At 36.7% G+C, this 24,414-nt stretch overlaps 2 protein-coding genes across 8 annotated transcripts in view; both read right to left on the reverse strand.

Moving 5' to 3' along the window:
• The window catches only part of sdc2 (syndecan 2), a 52,890-nt gene extending 44,434 nt beyond the window's left edge, over positions 1-8,456 (reverse strand). The window contains exon 1 of one of the 5 annotated variants that reach the window (XM_049475479.1): positions 7,936-8,456. In XM_049475479.1, coding sequence (XP_049331436.1) covers positions 7,936-7,995 — 60 coding nt within the window. In that variant the 5' untranslated portion in view covers positions 7,996-8,456. Of the gene's footprint in view, positions 1-6,498; positions 6,648-7,935 lie in introns of those variants that run through there. The other 4 variants (XM_022683333.2, XM_022683332.2, XM_022683334.2 and 1 more) reach the window with 4 other exon arrangements.
• A 3,231-nt stretch (positions 8,457-11,687) lies between these two features.
• On the reverse strand, positions 11,688-23,481 carry LOC103022449 (protein phosphatase 1 regulatory subunit 36). 3 transcript variants are annotated; one of them, XM_007247889.4, is made up of 11 exons: positions 23,380-23,481; positions 22,227-22,291; positions 22,027-22,110; positions 19,108-19,244; positions 18,948-19,017; positions 18,277-18,375; positions 16,823-16,963; positions 15,569-15,611; positions 15,255-15,469; positions 13,800-13,994; positions 11,688-12,530 (listed from the first exon to the last, which is right to left on the reverse strand). In XM_007247889.4, exons 1-11 carry the CDS (start codon positions 23,428-23,430, stop codon positions 12,260-12,262), a joined length of 1,371 nt encoding a protein of 456 aa, XP_007247951.2. In that variant the 5' UTR covers positions 23,431-23,481; the 3' UTR covers positions 11,688-12,259. The 3 variants fall into 3 exon arrangements, with proteins under 3 accessions (XP_007247951.2, XP_022539058.2, XP_015460963.2); XM_022683337.2 differs by lacking the exon at positions 22,027-22,110; XM_015605477.3 differs by lacking the exon at positions 16,823-16,963.
• Positions 23,482-24,414: the final 933 nt, after the last annotated feature.

Genomic DNA, 24,414 nt, shown 5'->3' on the forward strand with positions numbered 1-24,414 from the left:
ACCATTTGTGTAGTATGAACCAGGCATGAGCAACTCAAAATTAAAGAAGAAAAAGTATTTGTCTGTTTTTCATTTAAATACTCATTTTTTAATATTACTTGAGGTAAAATTATGATATCATTTGAGGACATATCACAGCACTGGTAGGATGGTTCTTTTAGTCTAAGGGAGTCTAAGGGAGACCACTAATTTGATCAAAGTACAGTAACCTCTGTCCTCTGTTTTCTAAACAGCTATATTCCCCTTCCAAAAGTTCCAGTCAAAAAAGTATTAAACAAAGTATTCAATTTATTCACTACCATAAATGTACATAAATGTAGCAGGCTCTCATTTAGAGTACATATCGAGACTACATTTGTAAGTGTTTTATGGGGACATTGTTTATATGCATGCCGACTATTTTTTACTTCGCACTTTAGATCCATTGCATGACAGTGCTTTGTGTTTTATATCCAATTCATTGTTTCGCACACATCACTGTACTTTATGATTTGGTCTCTTGGCCTTTGTTAAGTCTAAGGAGAGAGCAGCACTGGTACATTTTCATTTATAAAACTATGTTGGGTAATCTCCTAACATATTTGTGTATATCTGTGTGTATATCTGCTCTCACGTCGTAACAGTTGCTATGATTCTCGCTCTTCCACAATTTTGCTCTACAAGGTTCCCAAGAAAAGCTTTCTCCTATTTTGCATCATGGTCTTGGAATAATCTTTAAAACAAATTACAGCTTAATGAGTTGTTTTTCTTAAGTGAGTTTAAAATCTTGGTGAAGAGTTCTGTGATGAAAACATGCCATTACTACTCTTAAATGCATTCTCTGTCTGTTTTGTACTTTCATGTTTCATGTTTTTTCTAATATATATATATATATATATATATATATATATATATATATATATATATATATATATTTGCAAATACTTTGTTGTGGTTTTCTGTAACTGGAAATGGTGTGCCGTCTTGGCCAGGTCTCCCTCGAAAAAGAGAGCTCGATATCAAGGGACTTCCAAGTTAAATAAAGGCTAAATAAATAAAAATAAAAATAAATCTCAGTACCCAGTCTTATTTGCAGTTCTTTTTTTTTTTTTTTTTTTACCAAATTCAACAGCAGCCACATCCCAACACAGTGGTTTTCTTTCCACCTGCTCGATTGTGGCACCACAGTAAGAGACGGAAGCACAGCCTTTTCAAACTACTCACCACATGACACTGCTCAGACCCTCAACATGCTTACAGCAGATCACCAAGCATCTGACTCCGCCATGTGACCAGGCATACACCTCAGTGCCAAGCACATCACTGTGTGACAAGGGATAGAGGGGCCCGGCGTCCTTTTCCACCAAATGAGATTCCAGCCAGATGACAGCAGCACGCAGCGCTGAGTCTCAGAGGGCTGCGCTGAAAGCTGTGCTTTTATAGGATGAGCCACTCAGGGGTATTATGAACATGTTTTCATCCACAGATTATGTCATCACAGACAATCAGCAGTTGAAAAGAGCAGCAGGCAAGTTGTTGTAGAATACAAATTCATTGTGCTGTATGTACTGCTGCGTACTGCTGAGTGTGAGATATGCAGAGCAACAAATTACCAACTTCAGCTACAGTCACTCAGCAGGAAAAGTGGCCCAAATTTGCATGACGACTCAGCCTGAAAAGCCAGATCAGAATTCATTTTACGGATCAGTGAAGAAAAAGGGGTGTGATAGTTATGTAAGCTTGGGTGATATCTCTGATTGAACTAATTTAGAAGATACAAATCACCAGTGCTCTTCGTTTCTAAAGAAATGGCTAAACACAGCCATAAGAGGATGTGGCTGCAATGTCAAAACGGGAATGAAAGTATATAAATACAATTTAAAGTAACCAAGGAAGCATTAATATGCCAAATAATGTGTCATTTTACAGTAAGCTTGAATGAAGATAGTGAAAACAGCCTAAAAAACATTTATTTTGGTGAGAAAATTGGATTTGCTTCACTTTATCTGCTGTGTGAACATAACTTATTTAATGTGTTCAAAAAAGTGAAACAAATGAGAGAAGACAATCAGCTATACTTTGTCACAATCTAGCATTGTTTCTCATGACTTTTGTCATTTCCCTTGGAAGCTAAAGAACACTGACCTGCTGCATACGACTTTCTGTTCACACAGAACAATTCTAGGTAGAAGCTGCCGGTCACGATCATAACCCCTCAGTTCCTGTCCCGTGTCTTTTGGCATGTCTGTGTAATAATGCCTTAAAATATGCAGAAATTTGTCTCTGTCGAGAACGCCAACTTATTTTTCTCTCAAAAAACACAAATATAATAAGGGCCAGGGTTGCCCAAACTTGTGCAAAGACGTTATCTTTTATTTTCCCACTCTCTACCTCCAACCCATCTGTCTATAATAAATTGTAACCAAAAGAAAACTTTCTGTTTCTTTTCTGTCATTGTCTATCATTTTTCCTGAAAAACAACTCCTTATTATGTGAGAAGTTTAACGCCCAGCTGTTAGGGAAATATTCCTGTGAGGCACGTCTCAGATGGTGAGGGAAGCAGTGACCTTGCATAAATCTGCATTCTGAAAGTAGAAGAGCCTCGCTTCCTGACAAAACACCATGCAAATTACACATTCAAACAGATGACCACTGACAACAAATCATAACACATTCCACTTATGTGGCTAAATACTAAAGCTTCAAAACACACACACACAGACAAAACATCAGCGCACAAAAATGCCTCAACATCGCAAAACTGAACAAATACTTTATTGTGACTAGGGCTGCCCTCTGAAAGACTTTGTTCAAGTCTTCAAAGACTGAAGTTCACTGTTTTGGTGGTGTTTGTTTGATTTATTTTAGTGCACTGTTGGTGCAAGCGTGGTCTATGTGTCCGATTCTGACTCTACTCTCCAGTGACTGCTGGACATGACTGGGCCTCTCGCTGGCCATTCTTAATATAAAAGACATCCACATGACAACATGAAATGTTCTTTATAACTGTCTTGTTGTTCATTTATGCGCAGCTATTAAAAGTTTAAAATAAGATTGTTTTAGACAAAAATACATACGTGATGTCTGTCTTATTATTCCACAAATCCATATGCAGGCCCAACAATATATGTCGTAATTAAAATTAGTTGCAGTGAAGATTATTAATCAAATGCTGCTTCACTTTTACTGATTTTAAATACTTAGACATTCGTTGCCGTGACTGCTGACTTTCATAATGTGGTGGTAATCAGTCCTGGCCTGGATATGTAGCACATGATTGCTAGATAATTATATTACAGAAAAAAAATAGGCAATAGCTGGGTACAGCCCTAATTTTTATGTAGTCAGGACTTTTTTCTCCTCGTTTTGTTTAGTCGGTTGGGAAAACGTGAGGTCTCTGAGGCGCATCAATTGTAATCAACACATAGATTTGCCTGGTGGTTACCAGTCAGACCACTATAATTGCCATGTCAACATGATGCCAGTATAGAGAATCGATGTGCTGTGCTGGGTTTAGCTGAGATTGATACAGCTTTCATGGCTGCGGGGCACGCTGACTGAGGTTCTGATCAATGGGAGGAGACAGTATAAACCAGCATGCCAGTCAAGCATGGAATTACACTGGAGCTGGTGCCAGCCCTGTGGCATTTCACAAGAACGTACAAGAGATTGGATCCTGGTTTAAACAATTTCATTTACTACTGAGCTGCCTAACCATAGACTACAATGAATCACTGAGTCACACACACAGACAGGTCCCTCAGTTCATCACAGTGTGCAATAAAATACAACTATGAGTCGCAAATTAAAAAACGATTTCTGCTTCTATTACTGAAACACAGCTCCTCTGATCTACTCACATCATCAGATTCTGAAGGGCTGACCATCATCATAATCAGGGAGCGACCTCATGCAAAACAATGAGTCATTAAAAACACTAGACTGAATAACACTACAGCACTCAACTGCTGCAGCAGCAAGTAATCTATTCTACATATTCACACTAAAGGACAGGCACTGTACCATGAGATGGTAATCTATAGAAATGTTAAGCTTTTATGCTCTTTATGATTAAGTAGACAGGTGGTATGTCTATGAAATACTTCACGTGTCATATAAAAATGTTACAGCTGCATTAGATTAGGCATTATATTAGATATTAACTGTGATCCAAAGTCTAGGTTGCAGTCAAGGTAAAGGGGGGTTCTGTGTTAGGACTGTCCTATTAAGACTCCTACAAAGCTGGTGTTAAAGGTGCCAAAGACCGTGGTCTTGGCCAAAGGACCCAAATTTGACCCAAACAAAAGAGGTGGTCATCAGCTGAACCATAATTTGGTTTGTCTGCTGTGTGAAACCCCTTTTTTGATGGTTCCTGACCAATTACAAGACGCTGAAGAAAGCAAAAAGTAGAACAAAAAGTACCAGTGTTGTGTTTAAATGTATGTGCATGTTTGTTATGAAGCAGTATGGATGCAACAGATTACAATGGAGATTTCTGTATCTACTGTAACTGTAGATTAATCCTTATTTATCTACAGAAATAAGAGGAATCTGAAGGTAATCTGTTACACACACTCTGCTGCTGTGAGTCAGATTTTGGCAAAATTCTGCACAACAGCTGGAAAACACTCTACATACCGATCAGTGTCAAGTATAGGGAGCTGTAGATAACATACGTGATGATGATAATACATAGCAAAGTTCATTTATAAAACGAAACCAAAACTGCATTGTGACAAAGAGCCAGGAAAGATACAGTTATCAGTTCAATCTTCACAATTGCTTTAAACATATTTTTTCTGTCTATTTCTGGTTAATTTACTTTTACAAAAAGCCTTCTATAACATTATATATCATAGTGGCTGGAAAATGCAGTCAAGCTCAGCTGCAGCCTAGGCTCTGAAAGCAGCTCATTTATACAGTTGGGAAACTCTTTCTGGCAAGGCGGAAGATCCATCTGTTACAGAAGTCCTGGTTTAACCTGTATTTTCCTGATTTGATCTGCAGCATAGGTTTCCACCTTGCACACCTTCCATAAAATCCTGATTTGATTTCTGACTGATGGCAAATACAGTCCTTTGTCTTGAGCTGTGGCAACTGTGGGACTAAATGCTCTAGATCTTCTGGTTTCTGTCCAATTCATGAACAATTGATGTAATAGCACACAACCCTAGTCAGTACGTTATTTTTTAAACCAATCAGAATTAATCTGTTCAATCAATCTGAACTGGTCATTTATTTTAGGATTTGCATATCTCTTCAACTCTGAGAAATACCATGTTAGACAAACAGTTTAGGTAGATTTCCATGCCCCTTCTGCTTGCTTTCTTTTGAACATACACTGAAGAACTTTGGCTTACTGTTTCTGAATCTGACTACATGTTCATTGCTATGGCTCAAAAAGGTCTACACAAGAGCCAATCATTTCACTTTAAAGAGGTTTACACCCTCACTATTGTATATGGATTCCACTGTCTGTGATTTGACAACCAGCTCATTTCAATCAGTTCCATTATGAGCTCAATTAAGAGTCTTTAAAATATGAAACTAAAAAACAGAAAAAAAGTATTTAAAAGATTAAGACAAAATGTATTGGAAAATGTTATCTTGTTTAAGTAGGTTGAAAAAGTGAGCAGAGTAAAAGCAATCTGCAGAAACTGCTACAACAAACAAGCCAATCTCAGTCTTTCAGTCAGGCTAACAGCATTAGCTAGTTAGGTAACTACTTTTAGTAGTAAAATTATATTACTACTAACCTATCAATGTAGGTTAAATTACTAATTTACAGCTATGCATTGGCAAAAGCATTGTGATATACATCACAGTACAGATTTTTTAATTTAATACATTGTGATATTTTGCAATACTGTGAGCAAAGAATATATCTAATGCTGCTTTTTTTATAAAATAAGAACAGTGGGATCTCTTATCAACACTGCTGTCTAGTGGTTGGGGTTTAAACACAACACAAAATGAGCCACTGTCTGACACCAATTTTTACATGTTTACTAGAAATTTTAAAACAATACAGGATCACAAAACATAATATCAAATATGTTGTTATATGAACATTTTCGTACATCCATACAAATTACAGAAAGGTTTAGCAGAAGTTGCCCCTCATATTTATGTCCCTTGGTGGTAAAGTAATTACACTATACTGCAGGTTTACCAATTTCTATATTTTTTTACAGTAAATGTATACAGTAAATAACAATGTTCTGTTGTAAAACTTTAGAATACAATGCATCTTGGTGTGCCCTATCACAGCTGCCACCTTTAAAGAAAAACGAGTAGTTTGTTTGAAGACGTTTCCCAAAAATGTACTTCTGTGTTTTGAGACTAAACACCAGACAAAGCCACATAAATCTACCACATGCAGTAGCTTTCTAAAATTAACATTATTATTATAGACTGTAAATGGTAACATATCTATTAATCTACTCAATACACTTAAAGCAACAATGTGCGGAGACTTTACGGAGAGTTTACTTCATATTTTGAGACAATATCACCTACCTTAGAAAAGACTTTCTTCATCTTAACGACTGCAGCTAAAAATGACTTTTAAAATAACCTTAATTATTAAAGTGTGAAAGAGCGAGCTATTAGTGAACTAGCTAGCTAAATTAACGTATTTGTTGCCTAGCTACTTCTTGTACTGTAGAAAGGGACATTTAAATAATAATAACGTTACGTATTGTTATTAAAGGGAAGCGCCTTTAGCCAATAAGCATTGTGAAAATGAGATGAGATGAGAGAATGTTAGCTCTAAACTAGTTAAATCAATGTTGTTTACAGGTTGTTTTCCCATCAGCAACGTTAAAGGGCGTAATGCAACTAAAAAATAACGTTTAATTAATGTTCTTTGCTATCAGGTACAATATATTAGCTACCTACAGCCCAGCTAAGCTATAGATAGCTAGCCACAGTATTTTCCTACAGGTATTTTTACGTTAAGTTACCTTTTACTGACCATCTGCCTAGCTTACTAGCATTATAAGGATTATTATGAGAAAAAGGCAATGTTTTAGAGCCCACAATTATTTTTTTAGGTAGCTCCCTTTACATGTGACACTATTATACGTTTTATTCCTATATATAACCTAGCCTAGCTGTGGAAATTATTTAACCTAGGTTAGTTAGGCTAGCTGTTGTAGCAATTTTTGTAAGTCAAATAAACTAGTTAGGTTAGCTAACTAGAGATAAACAAAGCTAAGCTAACTATAGTAGCTACTTTTTTACAAATATGTTTACTTTAAGTCACCCTTACTGACCAGCTGCAGACACTAGGTTATAACTAGCGTATGATGCTTGTTATGAAAGAAAGGCAAAACTGTCTTTTTGGTGCTCTCACATGTGGCACTATGTATATGAGACTCAGTGATTTATATCAGTGCAACATCTAATTAACTAGCTAACTATATTAATACAATATTTAATTCTGTGAAAATTAATTTGACATGTAAGTTATTTTAAAAGCTGTTAGTTAGTTAGTTGGTTAGTTAGGCTAGGTATTGTAGCTGTAAGTTAAATGAACTAGATTAGCTAACTAGAGATAAACCTACAACAAAGCTAGCTTTAGTTTCTTGTTATGAAATTATGGTAAAACTGTCTTTTTGTGCTCTCACATGTGCCACTATGTATGTAAGCCTCAGTGATTTATAGGGGTGTAATATAAAAACTAGCTAACCTAACTATATTATTGGATACTATTTAATTCTCCTTAACATTAATTGTACATATATTTTACAGTAAAACTATACTGTTGGCTAGTTATTTAGTTAGGCTAGGTGTTTAGTTTTAAGTTAAATGAACTAACGCTAGGTTGTTAACTAGTGCAGTAGTAGTTCAACATGGAAGGAAGGCAGTGCCAGCCAGGAGTTCTTTCCTCACCAGTGGCTCTCTCTCTCTCTAACCGAGGAAAGCGCTGCTGTGCGCGGATGTGAAACTCACCCTTTCCCCCGACAGGAAGGCAGTCAAGCCGAGGGTCAATAGCATCCAAATGTTCCTCATAATTCCTCGGGTAAAGGCGCGTCTTCGTGCAGAAAGGCGGAAAAATATGAGTATATATCTTCCCGCTTCCACTTGTGAGCAACTCTTCTTGTGTTTTCTTCTCCCCCACCTCTCTCTCTCTCTCTCGTTCTCTCTCTCTCTTTCTCTCTCTCTCTTTCAGGAGCGCACCGGATACGTGTTGCTCTCTCGCGTTAAACTAGTCCCTCTAGTCCTCCGCGCACTTTTGTCCTGCACATGAATTAATTTCTTTGCTTATTTTTCCTTGATTAAACTAAAAAACGCTGTGCTAAGTTAAAACAAGTGTTCTTAATACTCCGCTATATGTATTTATTTAGCTGTTTTTCTCCGCAGGTTATGAGCAAATCTCGCCCTCCGTGTCCACGCCACGCGCTCGCAGCGACTCGCGCTCCTCCCTCAGTGCTGAACGCGCCGCGCTGTGGAGCACAAATACAGGTCAAAGGAGGGAGAGAGCCTGGCCAATGATTGACAGATCCTCCGACCATATGGGCGCATCGTCAGAGAGAGAGAGAGAGAGAAAGAGAGAGAGAGAGAGAGACAGTGGGTGGTAACACCTTCCTCACCAGACCTCACTCTTCACTAGTTTTTTACTTGATAATAATTGCTCTTCTTTTTCTTTACCTTTTTTTGAATATAAATATAAGTGTATATATACAGCTCTGGAAAAAATAAGAGGCCACTTCAGTTTCGAAACCAGTTTCTCTGATTTTGCTATTTTAAGGTAACATATGTTTGAGTAAAATGAACATTGTTGTTTTATTCTATAAACTACGGACAACATTTCTCCCAAATTCCAAATAAAAAAGTATTGTCATTTACAGCATTTATTTACAGAAAATGAAAAATGGCTGAAATAACAAAAAAGATGCAGAGCTTTCAGACTCAAATAATCAGAAATCAATATTTGATGGAATAACTCTTGTTTTTAATCACAGTTTTATGCAGCTTGGCAGCATGTTCTCATCCCCCAGTCTTACACACTGCTTTTGGAAAACTTTTCAATACACTCCTGGTGCAGAAATTCACACAGTTCAGCTTGGTTTGATGGCTTGTGATCATCCATCTTCCTCTTGATTATATTTTAAAATATAATCCTTTTTAAGTGGTATCTTATTTTTTTCAGACCTGTGTATGTGCACAGAGTGAATGCATTGTGATTGGGACAGTATTTAAGCCTTCTTGACAAAAATAATATAATTATTTTTGTAGAAAACATGCTTTGACATTGTGCCCCAATAACCCTTAATTTACCATATGTATATATATATTACAATAAATGTACCAGAATATTTAGAAAAAGTTATCTTTATATTTATATATGTTTTATTATGTTTCACTGCTAGGGCTTATAATTTTTTTTTCTTTACAGAAGAAAATAAAAATCAGATAGAATGACAATAAAAGCCTCTCAGATTGACTTGGGGTTTCTTTACTTTATTTGAACTAAAAAAATAAAATAATATCTATCATTTCCCTTTAGTATTGTGTTATTATTGTGGTATTATCCTTATTACTATATTATGAAATGTGTTATGTTGCCCCTTAATGGACAAATGGTGAAGTGCATTTTCTCAACAATGCCATTCTACTACAGTGGTCACCAACATTCCTCCTTAAGATCTTCAGTAATTCATTCAGCTTTAAGTTCTTCAAGCAATCAAGTTAATCAAGCATTCCTGATGGCAGTAATTAGGCTGATCTAGTTAGAGGTGGAGGATAAAGTCCTGGGGGGTTGGAGCTAATGGGGGCAGGGTGGACCCTCTGCTCTAGTCACTCTAATCACAACAATCACAAGAAGAGCATAACAGATTTACTACAACCATGATTTATTCACTCCTGTTAATTTCTTTATAATCTTTATAATCTAAATAAATTAAATAATACATATAAAACATAAAAAATGATGAGTTAGGATTTAATAACTACAAATTATGACCTCAGCATTGCTCAGCACTGTCTGAAGCCATCTGAGAATTTGACTCTTGCACTCAGAAAGCATGTCACACCCCACCCCCCTCTGAAACTAACAAACAAACACACACACAAACACAAACATACACACTCTCAAACACACAAGCACGCAAGCACCTCACTCCTCTCCTCGCTAGGCTTATCCAGACCTAGATTACTGGCCACAGCGTCCCAGATTACCCAGCCAATTAGGGTGATGGCAAAGCTCCTTCTGTTATTCTCAGTTACACTCCCGAGGGCTGCCAGAATGTACGCTGGCACCAACATCTGCCAAGCCACATGGGCCACAAACCGAGGCTGAAGAAAATATTCAGACATATGAATACTTATATAAATAAAGTATTTCCAATGGTAGGATGTTTAATGAACATTTCATATCTAATGATATGTTGGACATGAACCCTAACCTGTGTATGTGTTTATAAGTATGATTTATTGCTGTATAACAGCACCACTCAGTGGTAGTGCTTCTTGGTTAAAGGGCCAATGACAAACACAGAAAAACACATTTCCTTGACTTTTAAAAAATACAACAGGATTTAGATTTAAGGCTTAAAAACACATTCTTCACTCTCTACACCATATAGTTTATATATGATATGCGTTTCCTTGATTTTACCAAATTAAAAACCTCTGGAATATAATCAAGAGGAAGATGGATGATCACAAGCCATCAAACCAAAATGAACTGCTTGATTTTTTGCACCAGGAGTGGCATAAAGTTATCCAAAAGCAGTGTGTAAGACTGATGGAGGAGAACATGCCAAGATGCATTAAAACTATGATTAAAAAACAGGGTTATTCCACCAAAGTCTGCTTTTTTAACCTTTAAAACTTTATGAATACGAACTTCTTTTCTTTGCATTATTTGAGGTCTTAAAGCTATGGGGCTTCATTTTTAATGATTTTAGCTTATTTAAACATATCCTCTGTATCTCAAATTATATAAAAATTTGATGAAAGGAACAGAAATGCTCTAAAATTACTTGAATAAAAAACCCTCTTCAATATTGAGTAAAATTGAAAGTTGAGTCATTTCCCTATATAGTTGCTGTTTTTGGAGATACATGTTTTTTGAAAAACTGCAACACAATACTGCAAAGTTATAAGCAGTGTTTCAGACTGGAGTGCTTTTCAAACTACAGACAATACAGGGTAGTCCATCAGAACAAAGTTTTTCTACATATACACACTACAGTACTGTTCAGAAGTTTGAGTCCCCCATAATAATTAAAATAATAAAGCTCCTTATCTGAGCAAAAAGTGTTTATTTACTCATTAAACCATTAATATCAGAGTTTAAATAACTTTCATAGAAAAAGTAGTGTTTTTACATGAATATGTTCCAAAGATCACCTTGTGAATGTAATTTTAATAATTACTACTGTGCAATATTTTATACCAAAAATATAATATAAATATAAATCAACACTGTCAGATTTAGGTTAAAATGTTATGCCAACTGCTTCTGGCCCACTTCTGCGTCATCATTCCAAGTGGTATATGGGTCACTAGGGAAAGCCAGATGTGGTCCAGGTTTGGCCCATATTAATAGTTTTAAGTAGTTATTGTCATATTAACATCTGGTATGGTAAACCAGGGGATGGAATTGAACATATCCACTGGGGCACTGGCTCAGGGCATCTGGGAGAAATCTGGAACCAAGCTTTGTTCATCAGACCAGCTCACAAAATCTCAACAACTTTCTTCAGAATACTACATTTATGTTTACATGCATCTGTTCTAATGGGATCTTGAGGTTTTACAATAAAAACTCTCTTACCACTGAGACAAATGAAGACAGTAACAAAAACTGTGAGTATAAATGGAAAAATGGCTGGTTCGAATCTCAGTTATGCAGCTTGCCATCAGCTGCTGGAGCCCTGAGAGAGCACAATAGGTCTTGCTCTCTCTGGGTGGGTAGATAGCGCTCTTTCCCCACACACTTCAAAGGGTGATGTCGATCAGCACAGTGCCTGTGAGCTGATGTATCAGAACAGAGTCGCTGCGCTTTCCTCCGAGTGCGCTGTGATGATACTCGGCAATGCTGCATCAGCAGCAGTTCGAAAACAGGCAGTGGCTGACTTCACATGTATCAGAGGAGGCATGTGCTAGTCTTCACCCTCCTGGTGTTGGGGCATCACTAGTGATACGGGATATACGGCTGGAGGGGTAGGACCATTGTCCAGATACATAGAGAGAAAAACTAAAAAAATTGAAATAAAAATGATAAAAAATATATATATGTGTGAACATACACATGCAGAAGTCCTGTTCATTCTGTATCTGATGACAGCACCTCTGTGGTGGCTCTGGAGGCCATAGTGTAAGCCCGGCTGAGGCTGCTGCGCTTGCCCCCTGTTGTTCTTGCGGATCTTTGACCCTTGAAGAAGATCTTGCTCTCAGTAACTCGTGCTCTGGTATCATTGTTTTCATTTTCTTCTTCATCATGGCTGTCTTCATTGTCTCCATCTTCGCCCTCGTCCTTAGCCGGCATTAGGGTGGTGTAGCTGAACTGGCTGAGAGGCTTTCCCAGTATACCGAAACTGAGAAGGGGAGGTGCAATGAAGAAGTGGTTGGGGCACAGTGTTTCAGATACAGTAGTATGTAGTATCTCATAAAAGTGATTACACCCCTAATATTTTTGTAAATATATTTATTTTTATCTTTTCATGGAACAACACTGAAGTGTACAGATTGTATAACAGTGTACATTTGCTATGCTCTCAAAATAACTCCGACCAGCCATTACTGTCTAATACACTGGCCAAATTGTGCCCAAAGTGTCAATAATTTGTGTGGCCACCATTACTTTAAAGCACCGCTTTAACTCTCTTGGGCACTGAGTTCACTATAGATTCACAGCTTGCCACTGGAATCTTCTTCCACTCCTCCATGATGACATATTGGAGTTGGTGTATGTTAAAGACTTTGTGCTCCTCCAACTTTAGTTTGAGGATGCCCTACAGATGCTCAATAGGCTTAAGGTCTGAAGACATGCTTGTTATCGTTATCCTGTTGGAAAACCACCATGCAGACAGAGTTGATGTAGTGTATAGTGTACGGTCTGAGCACTTCATGCTGACCTCCCACATCTCCAATCTCTGCAGCAATGCTGGCAGTACTCAGTGGACAGCAAAACTTCTGTTTCTCACAGCCTCAGAGGGTTTTCTTGCCATGTAGTGACATAGTGAATATCCAGTGGCCAGTACGAGGGACTTGTACTCAAAACATCACATTTGAGAGAATACTTAGTTTTGTTGAGGTTTATACATGATAATGGCTGTGTGTTGAGTTATTATTTGAGCACAGCAATTAACACTGTTATACAAGCTGTAAACTGGTTACTTTATGTTGTATCAAAGTTTATCCTATGAAAACGTAAATTAAAATATTTACGAAAATGTGAGGGGTGTACTTACTTTTGTGAGACACTGTAATAATTAAAGCAGCAGCCCATAAGATTTTTCTTTTAAATTGAAAGCAGTAGTATTACCAAGGTTGGAGGGAACAAATGTTTTATTTAATGGTATTGTAATATATGCAATCTAACATAGTGGTCTGGTAAAAATGGTGGGTGTAATTGCTTTTTACATTTTGGTTGTATTTTATAAATTTACAAAATGTTACACATTTCTTTACATTAACCTGCATTAAAACTCTTCCATATGTTCTATGCAATTACACATTCTCACCAGAGAGGTCCTCAAAATCCCCAAAATCTATGGACTGCTGCTTTGAAATACTAAACATCAAAATCATCTTTTCCCAGACATCAGAAAAAGTAAGTAAGTAAGTAGTAACCTATTGTTCACCTGAGTGAAGACAGCTGTTGGTTCAGCTCCTCCATTAGATCTCCAGGCTTTCTTAGTCTAGCTGGCTGCTGCTTCTGATAGCAGCACCTCTTGAACAGATGAGGTGCTTGATCTTTCGGGGAAGGAAGAAGTGACACTATGAGGGGCGAACACTGGGTCAGAATACTGCTCCAGGCTGGCCGGCGCTGAGACGACCTGGGTCAGAGGTCAGGAGACAGCGAGTGAGTGTTACTGACAGCAGAGGAAACCGTAAAAGTGTAAATCACTGCACAAATCAACCCCCCCCCAAGCAGTCATCAGTTACACCATGAAGCCACAGGAGGTTCCTGCACATGGGTGCAAATTACTGAGATGATACACTGAAATTGAATATAGCCATACATTACTTTATATTACATAAGAATAGAGACAATTTATATAATGTTCAAATCAAATCAAATGCAGTCAGTCAACAAAGGCATGCAAAGTTTGCTTCTTCAGGCTTGCTCTGTTGCTTTGAAGTTAAAAAAGCACTTTTATTTTCATAACTTCAGTGAAAATGAAAACATTTAATTGAAAATTGAAAATTAAAAAAATTCAAGAGACAGAAAAACTGAACTTTCCATGGAAGAAAATGTATATATATTAAATAGTTATTTTTAAATAGTACATAGTCATTTTCAAACATTTATATTGATTCATCCATCCACTCATCAGAAAATTCTGACACAATATAATAATACAGTCATAATACAATGCTAGTATTACAAAAACATATTACAATGTTTTTCACATTATGTAAAAAAATCAGTAAAATCTGATGTTTAAAAATGTCACAAAGTTGGGTGGATGTTAGAGCTGGGCGATTTGACCTCAAATCAATATCATTATTATTAATTATACCAAAGTTAGTTCTGACCCTGCAATGTGAGTGCCATTATCAGCCGGTAATGCACTGTAACCGAAGTTCTTCATGTATTACTCCGCCACATACAGGTAACCTAGCAACGATGCAGCGCTTACAAACCAAACAGCGCAGCTACAAACAGAGCAGCAATGGAACTATTTTAATTCGAGGAGTGTTTACAACCAAACAGATTTCGTGTTCTCTTTAACTCAAAACCTTTCAATAAACAGCTATAATGGAACTGTGGTATAATCGCAATAATACCTTTGAGGTCTGTGCTATAATGTGTAATATTGGCACTGCTGGGCTACGACATTGATGTATTATTGCTTAAACATTTTATTATGCTCAAACATAATAAATTATCAATTTCCTTAATAAATGTTGGATACAGCATTTTTATTTGGAAGAAGCTTGAGTTGCTCATTTCTAACTGTGTTTGTGAACTATATGCTTATTGCAATAATTTAAACTTTACTTTCTGGGATTTCACTTTGTCCTCTCCAGGCTACTCAGAAAACTGTATAAACTTCTGTTGGGTTCACTTTGGTACATGTTGTGGCTCAGACCTTTTGGCTGGGGCAGTTGACTGCTGCTTAGGTTCAGACAGGCCCTCTATCTGGAACATGTCCTCCTCTTCCTCCTCTGACTCCTCCTCTTCATCTCTCTGGACAGGATTAAATGTGTCTGACCGGAACAAGTGACCAATCTCAGTCTGGATCTCATTCAGGTCCTTCCTTCCAAAGGTAACCCACGCCACGTAACTGAAGAAGCTATACAGACACTAGCGTCCAAACACAGAACACACAGATCAGATCTGTCATCAGATGGTTTTAATGGTTAATTTTTTTTTTCTTTCAGTGTAGCATTACTTTGTATTCACCTCAAATAGTTGTCTGTCTCTGCAAACGGCTGACACTCTTCTCCTGCAGACACAAATCATAATGTGTTACATCAGTTAACCCCATTTAATTCTCAGTTCTAAATACCTCATAAGGTTTATTATGATAAAGTGTATTATCAGACTATTAGTTATTATATAGCTTTCAACCAGTTATGTTGAAAATTACATCTTTAAATTACAACAGCTAGCACAGTCAATATGCATTTCCTTTGCCAGATCATCTGATAAACAAAAACTTTATTACATTAAAGTTTTTTGTTAAGTTTTTCTATTTTAGGATGACATTTTTCCATCTGTTCACAAGTCGATGTTGCCTTGTACATGGACTGAGCAATGACAATAAGTTAATAAGTTAAAACTACATCATATGGACAAAAGTACAGCTCCGGAAAAAAATAAGAGAAATAAGAAAATTATGAGTTTCTTTGATTTTAACAAATGAAAAGCCTCTGCAATATATTCAAAAGAATTTTTGCACCAGGAGTGGCATTAAGGTGTCCAAAAGCAGTGTGTAAGACTGGTGGAGAAGAACATGCCAAGATGCATGAAAACTGTGATTAAAAACTAGGGTTATTCCATCAAATATTGATTTCTGAACTTTTAAAACTTTTTGAATATGAACTTGTTTTCTTTGCATTATTTGAGGTCTGAAAGCTCTGCATATTTTTTGTTATTTCAGCCATTTCTCAGTTTCTGCAAATAAATGCTCTAAATGACAATATTTTTATTTGGAATTTGGGAGAAATGTTGTCTGTATTTCGACACATACAAATTATGGGTAAATGAGTTTTTTTGACAACCTATTCTAAATCCATAGGTATTTATAGGGAAGTGTATTGCTAACAGTTGGTGTGGAGCTCTGAAGTTTCTGATGTTTGGTTCCTAAACACTTCCACTTTTTAATAATAACCACTCACAGCTGAAGGTGGAATATCTAGTATCACCAGCTTACTATTTGCAGTGGTGGCATCCTATTACAGTTCCACGCTGGAGTTCAGTCACCTCTTCACCACCACCCATTCTTTCACTGATGTTTAGAAAGGCAGGTTGCATGATTAGATGTATGATTTTATATATCTGTGGCAAAGCAACTGTGTGAAACACCTGAATTCAGTGATTAGGAGGTGTGTACCAATACTTTTGTCCATATATTGTCTATCTATCAGTCTATAGTCATTTTTTATTCCTGTACAAAGAGCAGAAATAGCCTGAATGTTCATGTTTGGCACCAACCTTCCACAGGCCATGTGATGATGTTGTGGCAAACCCAGTCCCAACACCAGACGGGAGTAAGAGTAGGCCAGGTGCTTCTTTGCCAGCTCCACTTTAACACTTGTCTTTGCCATCACCTCAGTATCCGTCACGCTCTGCTCTCTGTCACAGCCAAGAGAAACATGATCACGCTGTTAACTAATCCAGATTTGCCATTAGACATCACCAGTGCAGTGGGTCAGGTCAGCACTAGCACTGCTCTGGCTGAGACTTCATTATAATGAGTCGTGGCTGTAACAAAGACACAATAGCATCAGGCCTGTTCACTTCTAAAATCAGTGTTATTGCTCTGATAACAAAGACAATGCAAGTATGATTGAGTATTATTTACACTATATGGACAAAAGTATTGGGACACACTTCTTAATCAATTCATTCAGATGATCAGGTCGGATAATGATTTTTCCTTTCTAGATACTGCGATGTTATTATCGAAAAGTGGAAGAATTTAGGAACCACAAAGTGTCCGACCATGTATAGTGGCAGTGTGGGCAGTGTGCCAAGTCCTGCTGGAAAATGAAAGCCGCATTTCCATAAAAGTTGTCAGTAGCAAAGGGAAGCATGAAGTGCTGTAAGATTTTCTAGGAAAACACTGCACTGACTTTAGACTTGATAAAACACAGTGGATCAACACCAGCAGATGACAGACGTGTCTCTCCAAACCATCACTGATTGTGGAAACTTCATACTAGACCTCAAGCAGTTTGGACTGTGTATCTCTCCACTCTTCCTCCAGACTCTGAACCCTTCCAAATGAAATGCAGAATTTACTGATGGTCAGTGATGGTTTGGAGAGACATGTCATCTGCTGGTGTTGGTCCACTGTGTTATATCAAGTCTAAAGTCAGTGCAGTGTTTTCCCACTTCCCTCTGTTGAAAACTTTTATGGAGATGCAGATTTCATTTTCCAACAGGACTTGGCACACTGTCCACACTGCCAAAAGTACCAATTGGTCTTATATAATATTAAAATTTTCTGAGATACTGACTTTTGGGTTTTTATTGGCTGTAAGCCACAATCATCAGCACTGAGAGTAATAAATGCTTAAAATAGATCAGTCTGTGTTTAATACATCTATATAATATATGAGTTTCACATTTTGAACTGATTTACTGAAATAAGTAAGTAACTTCTTAATGACATTCTAATTTTTTGGAGATTTTCCTTTAGCTTTTTTTGTACTTTTGTCCATATTGTGCATTTTCTAACATCAAAACTAAAGGAAAAAGCTCAAATATATATATTCAAATCTACTTTTTTGTAGTTTACACATCTATATTACCGTATTTAAAGGCTCTGCATCTTTGTATCTATGCACATACCAACACCAACAACAAACCAGGGCACAGCAGTAGACCAAAGAATCAGATTAATTATAATCCCTTCAAATACATCCAGCTTTTACAGCACTTACGCCATGAGGGACTCAAGATGTTCCTCCAGAGCGTTCCTCTCCAAGAAGCAGGACAGGTAGAGCAGAAGACTGGCCAGGAAATCATCCATCTCTCCACTCCTGCATTTAAAACCATCCAACCACAAATATATATATAATTATTTGGCTTCCAGATAAATATATTTTAAAAATGTTTCTTAATGAGTGCCAGTCTATGATTCCTTCAAGTACAAAAAGGTTCCATAATGAAGTGCCTTTTACGCCAGCCCTTATATACAGTGTGCTAATGAGTGCTTTTTTTTTAAGTAGAGAAAAAGGGATTCCATGCTGAACAAGTTCTCCCACAGGGATAAACTGTATATATGCTAGTATCCAGAATGCATTTAAATTATTTTAAATAATATTCAGATACTGGAATATTTTGTACATATCATAAACAGCTAAAACATAAAAAAACACTTTTTTTTAACAAAATGAACATACTGTCTCATTAATTACACATTAACGGGATACACTTGCTAAGAAAAAAACAGAATGGTTAATACTTCCGTCATGTCCATATATTGTACAATAAATCAATAATGTAAATATTGTGGCAAGCCTATCCCTGTCCATCAAATAGCCAAATAGAGTCAGACACTGTGTTGGAGGCTCACTAGCTCATTGGGAAGGAGGTAAAAAATGTGGCTTACTTGATGATGGTCAGAAAGCAGAGTGGAATGGGAAAGGCTTCATTTTCCTGAATTAAGCTGATTGCCACCTCTGCAGATTATCAACATCATTATTATGTAACTGTATGGATACAAGTGCATCAGTATTATTTACACAAGCAGGGGAGTGTGTGAGTCTTACGTTTAATATGATCCAGAGAGACTGAGTTCCTCTGTGAGTTTTTAACTGCAGCCCTGTAGGCATTCAGCTCAGCAGCTCCCACAGTCTTCCTCAGTCCACACTGCCCTCCTCTGGCTGAGGGCTTGCTCTGAGAAATCCTGCAATAACGCAATAAACTGCAGTCAATATGTTTGTTCTTCATTAGTCCTGGACTTCTAGGCATAATGTTGCCGCAGAACAGGCAAACTATACAAACACAAATTAAGTCTAATGAATTACATACAGTCTTGAATAGCACACAAAACTGCAAATTAATTTTGGCCATATTAATCTCATAATAGCCAAATATGAATATACACTGCTCAAAAAAATAAAGGGAACACTCAAATAACACATCCTAGATCTGAATGAATGAAATATTCTCATTGAATACTTTGTTCTGTACAAAGTTGAATGTGCTGACAACAAAATCACACAAAAATCATCAATGGAAATCAAATTTATTAACCAATGGAGGCCTGGATTTGGAGCCACACACAAAATTAAAGTGAAAAAACACACTACAGGCTGATCCAACTTTAATGTAATGTCCTTAAAACAAGTAAAAATGAGGCTCAGTATTGTGTGTGGCCTACACGTGTCTGTATGACCTCCCTACAACGCCTGGGCATGCTCCTGATGAGATGGCGGATGGTCTCCTGAGGGATCTCCTCCCAGACCTGGACTAAAGCATCCGCCAACTCCTGGACAGTCTGTGGTGCAACGTGACGTTGGTGGATGGAGCGAGACATGATGTCCCAGATGTGCTCAATCGGATTCAGGTCTGGGGAACGGGCGGGCCAGTCCATAGCTTCAATGCCTTCATCTTGCAGGAACTGCTGACACACTCCAGCCACATGAGGTCTAGCATTGTCCTGCATTAGGAGGAACCCAGGGCCAACCGCACCAGCATATGGTCTCACAAGGGGTCTGAGGATCTCATCTCGGTACCTAATGGCAGTCAGGCTACCTCTGGTGAGCACATGGAGGGCTGTGCGGCCCTCCAAAGAAATGCCACCCCACACCATTACTGACCCACTGCCAAACCGGTCATGCTGAAGGATGTTGCAGGCAGCAGACCGCTCTCCACAGCGTCTCCAGACTCTGTCACGTCTGTCATGTGCTCAGTGTGAACCTGCTTTCATCTGTGAAGAGCACAAGGCGCCAGTGGCGAATTTGCCAATCCTGGTGTTCTCTGGCAAATGCCAAGCGTCCTGCACGGTGTTGGGCTGTGAGCACAACCCCCATCTGTGGACGTCGGGCCCTCATACCATCCTCATGGAGTCGGTTTCTAACCGTTTGTGCAGACACATGCACATTTGTGGCCTGCTGGAGGTCATTTTGCAGGGCTCTGGCAGTGCTCCTCCTGTTCTTTCTTGCACAAAGGCGGAGGTAGCGGTCCTGCTGCTGGGTTGTTGCCCTCCTACGGCCTCCTCCACGTCTCCTGGTGTACTGGCCTGTCCCCTGGTAGCGCCTCCAGCCTCTGGACACTACGCTGACAGACACAGCAAACCTTCTTGCCACAGCTCGCATTGATGTGCCATCCTGGATGAGCTGCACTACCTGAGCCACTTGTGTGGGTTGTAGAGTCCGTCTCATGCTACCACGAGTGTGAAAGCACCACCAACATTCAAAACTGACCAAAACATCAGCCAGACAGCATAGGTTCTGAGAAGTGGTCTGTGGTCCCCACCTGCAGAACCACTCCTTTATTGAGTGTGTCTTGCTAATTGCCAATAATTTCCACCTGTTGTCTATTCCATTTGCACAACAGCAGGTGAAATTGATTGTCAATCAGTGTTGCTTCCTAAGTGGACAGTTTAATTTCACAGAAGTTTGATTTACTTGGAGTTATATTGTGTTATTTGAGTGTTCCCTTTATTTTTTTGAGCAGTGTATATATGAATTCATTATTAATAAAAAAATACTAGCTATTATTAGCTTTACACTGCACATTTATTTTAATAGCCTTAAGTATCGAGAAGCTGTATTTATTTTTAAGAAATGTATCTAAATGTTTCTAAATCTAAACAAACTAAATTTAAATTGGAGTTAAAAGTTAAAAATATTTATACATATAAATAAATATATATATATATATATATAATAAATCATAAATAAATAAAAATTGCTTATAGTACTTTTATTATAATATCATGTTTATCATCACAAGGTGCAATATTACCTGTTATTTACTATGTAATCGATATTCATTTACTGTCAAGCTATGTGCAATATCACTGGTCACTGCTTACCACATACATACTAGTGAACCAAACTGGTCACTTATTAACAGGACAGCAAATAAATGATTAAACAAACCCTTCACTGCGCTAAATATATGCTGGTCTGTGTTCTAGAAACCTCATATTGAGGCTGCCACATGCTATGAAATGTTTCTATATATGGAAACATGATCAAATATACCAGCACATTTGTTAGACTTATGTTATTCTTATTTTAAATGCAGCCAATTTGACATAAAAATATTGTATCAATTTAAATGTATTTTTTATTTTTATTTATTATGATATATTATACTTACTAGGATAGTTTGACTTGCAAAAAAAAATGTATCAGTAGTGGTAGATTATTTTAAAAACCCAATATTCAAATACTATTTCAAACTTAGTACAGTGATTTTTATTTAAAGTGTGCTGCATGCCAATCAATTAAATAGGCTAACTACACTCTTTCTAATCAAATGTGTTGTTTTATGTACTGATATCCACATAACACAAACAAGAGTATATAAAAAGCAGGATTTGTCAATAAATGTATTTTTAAAATATATATATTGCCCAAATATTTGATCACATAATGCTGCTTTAATAAATAAGCCCCAATTTTATTATCCAACAGCGGTTAAAGTGTGACTAGAGAAGAAATAAAAATATTTACCTGTCTAGGTGCTTCTTAAAATACTCCTGATATGTATATGTTGTCTGCTTTTTCTTCTTTTTGATTTCTGCAGATGACCTGAAACTGAAATTAAAAACAGTTATTTTAGATAAGTGGTAAGATTATTTTTCTAATATTAGCTTTTTTATCCCTAGTGGTGTAATGACTTGACCTACAATAACAGCCACAAAGCTATTTACCAGGTGAATTCCAGGGACTGAGTGTCATCATTCCAGTCCCATCTTCCAGAAGGAGGGTCAGTTATCTACCATGAACCAGAAGATAACGTTAAATATAAATCATTTTGAATAGAAAACTGTTAGTGTCCTAGTCAAGCAAAACACTCCCACTTTCGGATAAAATTATTACAGTATCTACAGTAGAGTGGTATATATTTTTAGTGCTAAATAAATGTGTGGTTCTGTTTATCTAGATTTTTTAATTTGTATATTATGTCTTGTTGATGGTATGAAATAGTGTTGGCACCCCTGATAATTGTAATTTTACCACTTAAAATGATTGATTTTACCAAAATAAAAACCTCTGAAATATAATTAAGAGGAAGATGGATGATCACAAGCCATCAAACCAATATATACTTAAATATTAAATACTTGAATGTTTGTGTTAGAAGTGGCATAAAGTTATTTAAAAGCAGTGTGTAAGACTGGTGGAGGAGAAAATGCAAAGATGCATGAAAACTGTGATTAAAAACCAGGGTTATTCCACCATATATTTATTTCTGAACTCTTTCTTCTGAAACTTTATTATTTGAGGTCTGAAAGCTCTGCATTTTTTTTTTGTTATTTCAGCCATTTATCATTTTCTGCAAATAAATGCTCTAAATGACAATATAGCAAAATCAGATTATCTGATTCAGAAACTGAAGTGGTCTCTTATTTTTTTTCCAGAGCTGTATTTAGGCTAACTGAAACTGCTGATCCAAACAACCAGTGATTTATAAAAGAAAATCATGAAAAGGATCGGGGGTGCCCAAACGTTTACATACCACTGTAAAGACTAACAAAAGTGCCCAACAACCAAGACAATTCACAGATCAAATAAAAAAGTTTCTTTGTAGCCTAGCAACGAACAGTCAGTCAGTCCTAGAAAGACTGGAACCTCAGTATAGTGAACATATATGAGGCAAATATTTTATTTTGCTGTTTGTAAAATTTTTGAAGCAATAGGCTTATTAGATAGTTAAGCTAAATACTTTTAAACTTAGCCAACCATTCAGACTGAACTCACTCCAGCACAGCAGTAAAAGCTAGTAAACTGGGGTAAATTCAATGCATAGTATTTCTTTCATGCTGTGTTTTCAATAACCTCACAGAAAGAAAGAATTCTCACCGTTTCCTTAAGCAGTTTTGGATTCTCTACTAAACGCTGAACGTCTTCCATCCTTTCTAACCTGCAGCAGATAAACTCTCTCAGCTCTGTTTACAACCAACGCCACAGAGGCTAACCTAGCAACAGCCAATCAGAAACCAGTGCTTACATACACACTTATTTAGCTAACATTTTAACAATTCATTCATATTCTGTTAAATTATCGAGCTCACACATTATTATTAGACTGTAACTATAACTTTTCAGGTGAATTTCTAAATATTATTTAAGTTATTAAAATTGTCCATAATTAAAAAGCTATTAAAGTGAAAATCTTCTTAACTTCCAGTGAAGTCAGGTTAGAGCATTTCTATTGGCCCATTCATCATTAAATCTTGATAGATTCCCGAAAAATCCGATCAGATCGATGTAATATTATGTAAACTTATGTACAAGTACGTATGTAAAGGTATGTTTTTAATTACATTAACATACGTTTAATTTCAGTACAAATTAGCCAAAATATTGAAATATATTAATATTTTAAAGATGACTATTATTATCTTTACACTGCAATTTTAAAACATTTCTTTTAATAGCCTTCAGTATCAAGAAGCTGTATTTATTTTTAAGAAATGTATCTCATAAAACTACATCTTCACAATTAACAAGCATTTATAGTGTTTCTATTAGTCTATTAAGGTTTTTTAAATATAAAATCAGAAGAACAAACAGCCAGGTTCACGTTATTTTGTAGTTAAAAATATGTATACGTATAAATATGTTTAAAAATATAATTATATTTATTTTTTTTAGTAAAAAAATGTATTGGTATATAAAGATTTTATATTTACGTAACATTTTTGCAAATTCCTTAGCTGTAGGATTAATAAGGGATAACTTTATCTTATTTTATAAAAAATAATAAGCTTTACACTGTTTACCCATGTTTCTTTTACTATCTTCCAGTATCAAAAAATGTTCAAAGTGCATATGATTTCATTTATTTTTCAGGAACTCATAAATAACAGGATAAATGGATAAATAAGATGTTAA

Source organism: Astyanax mexicanus, chromosome 3, assembly GCF_023375975.1.
Source record: "Astyanax mexicanus isolate ESR-SI-001 chromosome 3, AstMex3_surface, whole genome shotgun sequence".
NCBI classification, from domain to species: domain Eukaryota; kingdom Metazoa; phylum Chordata; class Actinopteri; order Characiformes; family Acestrorhamphidae; genus Astyanax; species Astyanax mexicanus.

Excerpts from the sequence above, each read along its gene's own strand:
- LOC103022449 (XM_007247889.4), bottom strand. The coding sequence starts at position 23,430 with ATGGAAGACGTTCAGCGTTTAGTAGAGAATCCAAAACTGCTTAAGGAA. Across the intron at positions 22,292-23,379 it reads CAAAACTGCTTAAGGAAACG|ATAACTGACCCTCCTTCTGG; the intron begins GTGAGAATTCTT and ends GGTTCATGGTAG. Across the intron at positions 22,111-22,226 it reads CAGTCCCTGGAATTCACCTG|TTTCAGGTCATCTGCAGAAA; the intron begins GTAAATAGCTTT and ends TTTTAATTTCAG.